The 12,156-nt window shown below is 42.0% G+C and overlaps 1 protein-coding gene across 4 annotated transcripts in view; it reads left to right on the forward strand.

Annotated features, from left to right (window-relative positions):
• The window catches only part of col18a1a (collagen type XVIII alpha 1 chain a), a 94,732-nt gene that overhangs the window by 48,267 nt on the left and 34,309 nt on the right, over positions 1–12,156 (forward strand). For all 4 annotated transcript variants that reach the window (XM_034884856.1, XM_034884854.1, XM_034884852.1 and 1 more), the window contains 3 exons: positions 1,010–1,554; positions 3,353–3,436; positions 5,858–5,929. In XM_034884856.1, the coding sequence (XP_034740747.1) occupies positions 1,010–1,554; positions 3,353–3,436; positions 5,858–5,929 (701 nt within the window). The remainder of the gene's footprint in view (positions 1–1,009; positions 1,555–3,352; positions 3,437–5,857; positions 5,930–12,156) is intronic.

Raw genomic sequence — 12,156 nt, forward strand, 5'->3', positions numbered from 1 at the left:
GTTGCACTCTTCGCCTGCAATGACAGCTGATTAGCGAAAAGAGAAACAATTATTTAAAGCATGGTTATGACTCTGTGATTGACCCCTGCAATTTGTGTACGATGCTGATTGGTTATGCAGGTAGGGGAACACAGCTCATTTGATTTAGGTAGAGCATGGATTAAGAGTAAGGTCTTGAAAGATTTTGTACTGTGCTACTTTTTTGGGGGGGATATTTTAGGCCTTCATTTTCACAGGACAGCAGAAGACATGAAAGGGAAGAGAGGGTAATGACATGCAGCAAAGGGCCGCAGGTCAGAGTCAAACCTGCAGTCGAGAAGCAAACCTCTGTATGTGTGCGCCAGCTCTACCAACTGAGCTAACCCGCCCACTCGTGACAGACATTTAAGTGTAAAGTTATTGGGACTCAGATACTGAGAGGGCTAAATTGACCAGCATCTTAAGTCGAATGTTCATGCACTATATGTACCTTCTATGCCTCTAGATCTCCCTTCGGATAAGGGAGTGCAAGTTTGTCATTCACTGGTTTCCTCTTTGGAATGCAGTGTCTGCTAAAGTCATCTGCTTTTCTTAGTCCCATATGGCCTCTCCATGCCGACCCTTTCCATATTTCTAGAAGTTCCTACGTGGTTTGTTTGTTTGCGGTCCCCTTAGCAGAGTCGCTTTGCCAATGCTTTTCAAACATACCAACAGCATGTTTGGAGGCAGACTGTCCATCTACATTTTATGAAATGGGTCAATACTTCAGTTTGAACAGGAAACATCTTTGACCAACTATGATGTTGATTATTTTGTGCTAGCACAAAGACTCGTACTACAGTCCTATGCAAGTTCCAGCAGTTGTTTTGGCACCCATCCGGCACATTCACTTTCACCCCCCCACCCCAACCAGCCTGGTCTAACATTTACACTGCCATGCAGCCCTCCCTTTCTTCCTTCCCCTCTATTGTCCAATATTTTTGGAATGTGTGTATTGCAGCCTTACATTTGTTTTCTCTCCCCCATCTAGAAGACAGTGGTGTCTCCCTGCTACAGCTGATTGGGGATCCTCCTCCTAGTACGATCAGCCAGGTTTTCGGGCCCGACAACAGCCCTGCCTTTGTCTTTGGCCCCGATGCCAACACAGGCCAGCTGGCCCGCGCCCACCTGCCAAGCCCCTTCTACCGAGATTTTGCCCTCATCTTCAATCTAAAACCCACCTCTGACAGGGGCGGTGTCATCTTCTCCGTCACAGACTCCGCACAGCAGATAATGTACGTGGGTGTTAAGCTGTCTGCTGTTCAGGGCAGCAACCAGAACGTCATCCTGTACTACACGGAGCCCGGCTCCCAGCAGTCGTACAAGGCGGCCAGCTTCCAGGTGCCCTCCATGAGGGATACCTGGACCCGTTTTGCCATCGCTGTGAGGGACGACAAGGTGATGTTCTACCTCAACTGTGACACAGCAGACCCTCAGGTGATGCGCCTTGAGAGGTCACCGGATGAGATGGAGCTGGAGGCCGGCGCTGGGGTCTTTGTCGGCCAAGCTGGAGGAGCCGATCCCATGAAGTTTCTGGTGTGTATGCAGGCTTCAACTGTTTTCAACAAAACAATATTCAGAAATGAAATCCGGAAATGAAATTATTTAAAAGCTATATGAAATTTAAATATATACTGTATTTATTTATAAAAAAAATACATTAAGGACTTAATGCTTGTTTTGGAGTAGGAAGACTGGACATCTCAGGACTCCTGCTGCTGCTGCCTGAAGTGCACCTCATTGTTTTGACTTGCCATAGTTAATCATGTGAAACATCTTGGCCGAATGACTCTCAAATGATTTTATTGCTCTTAATTGGCCTACTCTGAACCCCAACACAAATGCCTAACCCATCCTTAAGCCACCAGCTTTATGAGAGTAGTCTACAAATAATTGGAAGACCTCACAGTTGGGGTGTAATAACCATGAGTCATTTCACCGCTGTAAATCCCAGCAGTTGACCTTAGCTGTCAATGGGTTAAAGTAATTTCCCCGCTGGCTACTTGCTTGAAGAGCAAATGCAACTGCAGGCCTGTTGTCACTTGTGTGTTGTATCGCTTTAGTGGTTTACATACTCTGGAGCATTTCACAAACAGTCACTATTGACTGTTGGTTTATTTCCTAATTCACTTAGAATCAGATCAAAATCAATAATAAAAGATGGATCATTCTATCATTTTTAATAAAGTAACACATACAACCCAAGTCCCATGTTGAGGACATATCGGTAATACATGCATGTTTAAAAGACTTTTAAGGTCTTAGATGGAAGTTACTCAGTCACTTTTAATAGACGGCAGAGGCACGGAGCCAAGAAATGTTTTGGAAGGCAGCTGCTTATTTAGTTGTAAACCACTTTGCAACTCTGCTACACAGTTTGAGTGTTTTTTTGTTTGTTTGTTTTTTCACAAGCACATATAAGTAGTGTGTAATCAGATATTCTGTCAGAATTTGGAAAAAGGAAATTAACCCTGTTTTTTCTTTCAGGAAATGTTGGCCATTTGCTATTTGTTGAGCCTAGCATGACCCTGAGCTAGAGAGGTCTAGGTTATTTCCTCTAATCAAATCAAGACTTGGCTTCTTCAGCATTTAAATATTTACATTGTGTATTTATAAAATGGACATTCCATTCTGAAGCAGGATTTGTTAAGTGGATGTTCTTTTTTCATCATCATCCATCACTAGCAAAAACATGCTGCGTAGACAGTTTAGTCCTTCTCATGCATGGCATCTGCAGTTTATTGTGAAGATCTAAAGCAATTTGTGCCAAAAATAACCATGACACATTGACTAACACTGTAAAAAAGCCCGTCTAGAGACAAGGTTTCAGCGTCAAAGAGCCTTTGCTGTTTATCTTCAAAGTTCTCTTAAAAAACCCATTCGACTTTTTTCTCAGGACATAAATTGGTGCTGGAGAGTCAACTTCAAATAACTCTGAGAGCAGAGAAACCACCTCTTCATTTAGAGCTAATGGCCCTTTGATGGGCCCAGTCAGATAGCATTCATGCTACAGTATCTGTGCAAGTATCCTGTGCTGGAACATGTATCAGATTGGTTGTGTGAGGCAGAGATAACGGCACTTCACAGGCTAAAACTGGAGACTTCAATAGCTTATCTGATTTGGCAGAAAGGGAGGGATTCCCTCACAAATATGACCAAAGTCTGTGTGTGTGTGTGTGTGTGTGTGTGTGTGTGTGTGTGTGTGTGTGTGTGTGTGTGTGTGTGTGTGTGTGTGTGTGTGTGTGTGTGTGTGTGTTTGTGTGTGTGTGTGCACGCTGTTCTGACATTATGATATGTATCATTAACATCAAAACACGTCTTTGTTTTGCAACAGGGTGTGATGGGTGAGCTGAGGCTGGTGGGAGACCCCCGTGCTGCTGAGAGGCACTGTGAAGAGGATGACGATGACTCGGATGTGGTAAATGACATTAAAAGATTTTCTCTCATTACATACTGTGTGGAAATACAAACAAGTATGAAAGCAAGACAGCCAAACAGGATTCTGTTAAAAATCAACATTACAGTCTGATCTTAGATTTTTCCTATCCTGATATTATACAAGGAATAACCATCTCTATGTCTCCCATATGGATCATACACTGCTGATTTTATTTAATTTTTTGCCTTTTGGGACATGCAGCCTTTGCCTCAGGATTCAGCCATAGTAAGATTATCATTTTAAAAGGAGTCAGCTGGAAACACTAAAAAAAGCCAACCTGAAATAAGGTACTGTACTTCAACCAACTCATGGAGCTAACATTAACCTAATTTGCTAACAAGCTGCCGCTGATCCTAGCAACTGTTCAATTCAGTTGGTGACAGTGGCCAGCAAGAAATAAGAAGCTTGCTTTAGGGAACGGTCACACATGCGAGAAATTACCATTGGGTAATATTCTCCCTTCGTTCAATTTAGAGCTGCAACCAACGGTGACTTCAAACAAACCAACCAAACCATCACAATTTAGACGGATCACAAACCAGCAAATTGCTTTCTGTGGGACACATCCTGCACGGCCCATATTCAGCGCGGGCATCGCCGGCGTCGGCAGTCTCTTGCCTGCATTGGCGCATGACCATTCCCGTGGTCTAGAGCTGTCTGAAATCAGGAACCCGTCCAATCAAACAGGACTAAGAATGTTGCCGGTGGATCTGCCACTGCATTTGGGAAATGCCTTGAACAAGTACTGACATTTTACTGGACTTTGTTGATTTATTCCAATAATTCAATTTTGTTCATAGTGTCAAATCATTACAGGACACTTCACAGAGAGCAGGTCTAGACCAGACTCTATACTTTACAAAGACCCAACAATTACCCCCCAAGAGCAACTATTCGTGCAACAGTGGCGAGGAAAAAAACCTCGGGCAGAACCAGGCTACTTACTTCCCTTGGCCAGCTGGGACACAGACACTCTGGTACAGATGTACAATACAGGAATACACAAAACAATAGTGAATCTGTAGCAGATAAGCGTGTGAGAGCAGCCTTTTCACCACTGACCACCCACAATCACATACAAACAAGCAAACACAGGTGTCTCGCTGCAGCCCACCACCCAGCAGCCTCTGCTGTTGTTGCCTTCACAGCTGCTCTGCTCGCTCAGACCACCAGAACCTTGTCCTGACAGAAGAGGGCCCGAGATTTTAACGCTTGTGCTCATCAGATCTATCACAGATAGATGTTGTGTGGATTAGATGAGAGAATCCCATTGCATGTGCAAATGACTGGTTTCTGATTTCAGGATGTGTCTTTTATCTCAAATGCTAACCTCACACACAGCTGTTTCCCTATAGAAGACATGTTTAAGCTACGAAGTTACCTAGGGGAGAATTTTACAACTACTTATTGTATTCTACATTGTCTGATAGAATTGCAAATAAAAAACATTTGACCTAATGACATAGACTACTGATCATTTCAGGAGGGTTTAGTAGTATATGTCACCTTAATTTAACCAAGTAAAAGACTAAAATATCTGACCTGGCCAAGTGGGTGGCATAAAAACATCATTAACAGCAATAAAGGGAAGGCAATTTAATTGCAGCAACTGTTGAAATCAAAGTGCTTTACATAAAACATTAACATGCAATTAGAAATGTATACACAACTAAACAGATAAATTACAAGAATATAATTCACAGTGCAGTACAATGAATTAAAAAGATACAGTGGCTTGAGAAGGTTTACACACCCATGGTAAAGTTGATTAAAAAGAGGAATAAAGGCCAAGGGAACTTTATCAGGATAACTGGCCTTTAAAAATAATAATGTGCCTGCCTCTATGGGAATTAAACATAGGGGTGTGTATACTTATGCCCCTGTATTTTAACATTTATTTATTTACAATACTTTATTCATTCACAAACAAATTGTTGTCCCTTTAAAGGTTGGATTTTCCTAAAGTTTTTGAATTAAGGCATTAAGATCAATATCCAAAAGATGTTTTTTATTCCTCTTTTTAATGGAACTTTAGCATGGGGGTGTAAACTTCTTCTAGCCACTGTAGGTCTTCAGCCTTGATTTAAAAGCATGTGGAGCAAAAAAACTGCTGCTTCTAAGGACTAAACATACAACCAAAATAGGCCAATAATACTGTCACACCGAGCACACATAACATAAAGAGTTAAATATATACTCATTAAAAAACACTAAATTACTAAATTCCTTTTATAGCTGACTTGGATTGTACCAATAATTTCCCATAAGTCCATGAAAATGACACACATGGTGCCAGGACTCCCACAGTTTAAGGAACACTTTCAGGTATTACAGGTTTGTAATCTGTGCACTCAATAAAACCAAAAATGACAATATACAATGTCTGCTTGGTCTCCTCAGGCCTCAGGTGAAGGAAGTGGCTATGAGGAAACCAGACCCCCCAAACCAGCCGTGGAGAAGCATGGATGGACGGTACGGATCAACCTTTTATTTATAGTTGAGCTCTTTTACTTACTCAAGAACTGTGTTGTTTGCAGTTCTTTTGCTGCCCGTATTTTCCTTGCTACATATATTGAAACATTGTGAGTTGGACTACCATTTTCTCACTGGGAAGTTAGTTTTAAGTAAAATTGTAAACCGAGATGGGAGAGACTAAGAAGAAGAATGAACAAGCTTTGTTGAGAACTCAAACAGCTGATCAAGCCAGGCATGTATACCTGGCCGACAAAGGTTATTACCAGCAGGCCGTGCTTCTGCACACCGAGCCATCCCAGCCCTGATGTCTGAAGTTACTTGCCATAAGTGAGGGAACACTCATCCCTCAGCAGAGATTAAAAACTGCTGAGTTGATGTCTGGAAATTGAGCTGCTTCTGTCCTATAGATTAGGAGACAAAGACTTTTTACAGAGAGTTTCCTCTCGTCAGACTAGAATGGTAATGACCTGGGCCTTTCTAAAGTTTAGGATTTAATAAAACGCTTCTGAAATGTTATTGCTATTTTATTTGCTTATAGTTGTCCAAATAGAAAGTAAGGGCCACAAGAAGAATGTTAAACTTTTAAAGGGTAATTCTGGATGTTTTAACCCTATTTCCCCATGCATTTGTGTCTAAGGGACTAGTATGAACAAAATGTGTCCAGTGTTGAGCGAGAGCACTGTGATAGGTTCCCCAAATTAGACAAATGGGCACCATCAATTTCCTTCCACTAAAAGTGCTGTTTTGGTCACAGACAGGCTCAGATTGTTATTCTAAGTGGAAAGGATCCCTTAATAGATAAACAGTTTCATTAAGGAGTAGAAATCTTTTTGTTTAACCAGAAACGGCTTTGAAATTGCCATCGCCAAACGCACCAGACTCCATATAAATAAACAATACTTTTAGAGTGTGCAGAGTAGGCTTGCACAATTAATCGTTGTAAAATCTGAACGCGATTCACCCTGTTCACAATTTTAATTTTTAAATAATTTGGATTATTTATTTTTTTATGACGTTGGTTCTCATTTAATTTAACGAGCCGACTGCATCCCAAACACTACTACTTTCTCCTGTAATTTTAAACATAGACTGTATAAAATAGGTTTTAAATGTCTCCCGAGTACTGTGATGCTCTCCCTTCTCTTCATTGAGACCTCTATGTTAACAGGCTTGTAGTGATGCGCAATGTGCCACAAGAAATCTGTTTGGCTCTGCCAAATTGTTTTGTCATGGTTCCTGTGTGCAATAAACACAATTTATGAGACAAAAATCCTGGCAGAGAATCATGATATCAATTCTAAGCTAAAAGAATTAGTGATTCCTATTTTCCCCCAAATCATGCATGCCTAGTGCAGAACCAGCATTGTAAATTGAATTGAATTGAATTCAATTTTATTTATAGTATCAATTCATAACAAGCGTTATCTCAAGATAAATGGATGGATTAAAGGTTTATTTCCACCAAACCAGAGTGTTGATTGTTGGAACAGTGGAAAGACAAACCAAGACCCGGTGTCAGGTGAGGTTTCACGCATCACCTGGCAATAGTTAGATGAAGACCTAACGTAACGGTTATCACTAGAAGACTGACAGACCAACACCTCTTAGCCATCATGCACATGTGCACTGTTCCGTTGACTCACACTGTCATGCTTATGCTCTTATTCCCACCTCGTTCTTTTTGTCCTTCTATAAATCCACTAGGGTAACTGGTCACTTGCCCAGGGGCACAGGGTATCTAAGGGACCCCGTGCTCCGTCAAATATAATGTTAGATCACATTATAAACGCAGTCCTCACTTTGCTAATTATATGCTGATTTTTCCAACCGGTTCAAACACAAGATTATGTTAAATCACGTCAAAAGCAGTCTGTAGCTTCCTGGGCAGTGAGTGAGGAAGAGCTGTCACACACCGCGGTCAAGTTGGTTTTAAACTGCATAGTGTGTCTAAAATCCAGCGTCCAAAAACCAACCTTACCATGGTCTGCCTCAGTAAGAATTCCTCTTTCTCAAACCTACCCCCCCCCCCACCCCCCGCGCCTCTGACAGTGAATTCAGTTTTTAGAGGTGAAGTTTTAAACACGTTTCATTTTTATTTAAATTTTTAATGAATGTAATGTATGCTAAAGACGAGTCCGCATCAAGACAACGTTGTCTATGCCTGTCTATGTGTGTATATTATGTTTGATTTTAGAAAAGACAAGAACAACATAATACCAAGTGTTATAAACTGGCATGTTTGAATTCATAACGTTAAGAGGGTCGCTGTTTTGGTGGCGTTGCGTTACAACACACTATGCGGTGCGTGCTGAGACAATCATTTATATTCAAATTCTGAGTAGTGCACAGGAGGAAGAGGAGGAAGAGGAGGAGGAGGGAAATCAAGAAGGAGAAGGCAGTAAACTGAAGAGACCAGGTGGGTGAGAGCAGGAGAAGACCTCAGGAGCTGCAGATTCAAAGAGATGGACAGAGGCAGGGAATGATCAGGAGGAGGCAGGTGAAGAGGCCAGTTGTAAGGCCCATTAGTTAAAATAAAATAATAATAAAAATATTTAGTTTGTTATGAAACAATAAACATGATCTTGGCTTTGAACTCCATGCAACAGTGTAGCCAAAGGTTTACTCTTACTCCATACACACCAATTGCCTACTTCATGGCTGGTGATAATTTCCCATTTTGCATACTAAAAATAATCTCTGGTTTTAAGTTGAGGCTTCCCTAGCTGTCTGCTTTATGAAACTGTTAGGTATTGGATTGGCTACATATTGAAACATGTAATAATTACTCTGTAGCCACCAAGGACTGTGAAAGATTAATTGTAAAAACTTCTGTTAAACATCTGTTCTGTCTCTTGGGCGGCTGTGGCTCAGTGGTAGAGCGGTTGCCTGCCAATTGGAAGGTTGGTGGTTCGATCCCCGCCCCTGCAGTCATTGTCGAAGTGGCCCTGGGCAAGACACTGAACTCTGAGTTGCCCCCGGTGCTGCGCATCGGAGTGTGAATGTGTGTGAATGTTTATCTGATGAGCAGGTGGCACCTTGTACGGCAGCCCCGGCCACAGTGTATGAATGTGTGTGAATGGTGAATGTTCCCTGTAGATGTAAAAGCGCTTTGAGCAGTTGTTAATACTGGAAAAGCGCTATATAAATACAGCACATTTTACTTTTTTTTTTTTTTTCTTGAATGCACTTTATAATGAGGCTATTGTAAATACATCTTTCTCCACTGAGCCATGCAGAAGACACCTGATTTGCTATCGTGGAAGTATAGGCTACATGTTCTTGATGATTGCAACTTTGCGATTGTTGCTGGGGGGGAGGCCTTGAGTCACATGAAATTGGGAATCCGGCCCTGTGATGAACTTGTAGCTATTGGTGTCTTCCTTCATCTCTCCTTTTGTCACTCTCAAATCTCTCCCCTTGGTCGTTCTGTCTTCCTCTCTCTGCGTTCTGTCTCTCTCACACTCACACACAATCAGACACAGACATCCACTCACACCTACCCTCAGAGATAGCCTAACCGCTGAAACGGAGCACAGCTCTCGACCGGCACCACCAGCACCTCTGTGCGTGCATGCACTCCCACTCACAATTACAGTGGAGTAGAAAAACCAGATGTCAATTTGGACTCAATCTGATCCAAGCCAGAGACCCCCCCCCCCCCCCCCCCCCCCCCCCCCCCCCCGCCTCTCAAGGCTTTGTTATTCTGACTGGTTTCTCAATCAACTGTGTACAGGGAGGCGGAAAGAAAGTCTGAGGAGACATGGAGGGCAGGAAGTCTATCCTCTGCAACTTTTATTAGGGGTTTTCCATCTGTTCCGCTGTCTTTTACATCTGATTCAACATGATAAATGACAACAGCTGGCATCTAATGCCTAGCTGCCCGTGTTTTTCCATTTGATGTCTGTTCACAGGTAAAACCTACACTCTGCACAATTGTCCAACCAGTATAATTAGGGCAAGTCTGGGCAGAGACAACTTAGACAGGGAGAGTTGGACAAGTGAAACTTTCCGTTTTGTCATCCTGGAATTCATGGTGATAGATTAGGAGGGAGGGGGGGGGGGGGGTAATCACTCACCCTGAACAGTGTCACTTCTGGAGTCTTCAGCAGGAAGCCCAAAGAGGAAATGTTTCAAAGGCATATTTGTTTTTTTCTAAATGCATTTGATGCAAATTATTGCGTGCAGCTACTTAGTTGTTCTGGACAGTTGTCTGCAATGTCCAGCATGTTAAAAAAGCTTTAGTAAATTCTTATTGTGAACACATTTTTTGAGTTCTGTGTATTAAGAGTTATCAGCGCTGTAGACTTGGAAATATTAATTATTGACTCAAGAGAAATATTGAAAACTGCTCAACTGAATGTTGTGACTTTAGGAGCTCGGCCAAACTGAACTGCCATGAGTATTAATATGAACATGACCTTGATCGGTCCCTTGTCTTGTGTCTGTCTGTTTCTGCATGTGTTGTTTTGTCTCCCTCCCTCCCGTTATCCTCTATGTCCTATGTCTACGTTCCAGTGTGTTGTTTGTAACTGTTGTAAAGGTTGTGTTTACTTTTTCTGATTTTATAAAAAATTGATCAAAAAAAATATTGTAACAATTCCTAAATCAGGTGAAAGAAATTTGCTTTTCATTGTGAAATGTTAGTCTGTACACACGTAAGTAGCTTACTGTAAGTTTCCGCTCCTCTCAGACATACAAACCTGTCAGCTGATTTATGTATGTGCTAGTTCCTACTTTACGTTAACAGAAGAGCTCTGTGTAATCGTCATTTTTACTGGCTATTGTACTGATTATTCAAAAAAAACTATTTGTTATGCTGTCTGCCATATATTTAACACAATCTTGGCTGTATTGCAGCTCCACCAAATAAGAGACACTTTGACCATCTTTCTGTTGGTGGACAGGAGCTGTAAAGCTGATTGTAGCTGTGATATGTGACAGCTGAACGATTTTGTAGAAGCTAAACCGAGTGCTGAAGGAGCCTTGCCTTTAATGCAAGTTTTGTATTTATGTATTTAAGTGAGACACAGCAATCTTTGGGGGAAAAAGACTTGTTTCCGTTCAAATCATTGCATTTTTCAAAGCCTGGTTACACTTTCACAAGAGCCAATTAGAGTCAAACCTTGGGTGCTGCATTTTACAAACAGTTTTCTTTTAGCCTAAAACCGAACAATAACACAATCCAGTAAGTTCCCTCTGTGATACTCACCGGAAAAATAAATAAAAATAACCTCCTACACTGCTGCAGAGGTGGACTATGTTCATAGCCGAGGGAGCTGCATACCTGCTCTTAGATTCAGAGGGTTGTGGGGTTCAAATCCATCAGCACCATGTTCTAAAGATGGGAGCCTCCCACCTGTCAACCCCATCTATGATGGATAAGTAAAGGAGTGAACAAGCGGGGTATTCTTTATCACATTAATACAACTGAAAACAGTCGGGCCAAATTCTTGGCATAGCCATTGCCGCGCTACACAGTGGGGAGAATTCCTCCGAGAGGAAACGGGTAAATTATCTGCCCTGGCTTCAGCTGCCCCCTCGCTTTCATTCTTTAGCCCTCTCCTTATTTGAATTCCACAGGTGACAATTCAAGCTGTGTCACAGGTGAAGAATGAGTTACAGAAGGGGGGGGGGGGGGTGCTTCTTTGCATTATTTCCACCCCTTCTCTTGTTTTTAGGAGCAGAAGCGTCCCCCACCTACCCCGACCTGCTGTTGCGTCTCTCTGTCCATGCTGGGATTTTAGTGACAGAGCAGTGTTGGCAGACTGGATTCTGACCTGTCTTTCATTTGTCCACAAAGACACTTTACTAAAGAGGACACACACAATCATGTACAAGTATCATTTCTAAATATATTTAGTCAGCTGAACAATTTGATTTGTTAATGCAGTCATTCAAAAAGGCAGTAGAAAGATCAAGATAAACACACACATCACATTTGTTTCTAATTTTAACCAAGAACGTATAATAAGCAGAGGAGACAGCGTTCGAGGTGGAGCCCGGTTCATTCCTATGAGAGTTGCTCAGCGGCGCATGAAGCCGTCATGGAGCCCAAACGCTTGGATGATGCTTCCTTCCTGTGGCCCATAGAGCAGGTGCACTAGAGACTTCTGCCGGGCGCTCCTCTATCTAGACTGTGGATTCAATTATTTAATCGCATGGCTCTCCTATGCTTTTGAGGTTTTATCGGACCCAATGGATCAAATTCAGAAAGTGAAACAAGT

Source organism: Etheostoma cragini, chromosome 11 (genome assembly GCF_013103735.1).
Source record: "Etheostoma cragini isolate CJK2018 chromosome 11, CSU_Ecrag_1.0, whole genome shotgun sequence".
Lineage (NCBI taxonomy): Eukaryota > Metazoa > Chordata > Actinopteri > Perciformes > Percidae > Etheostoma > Etheostoma cragini.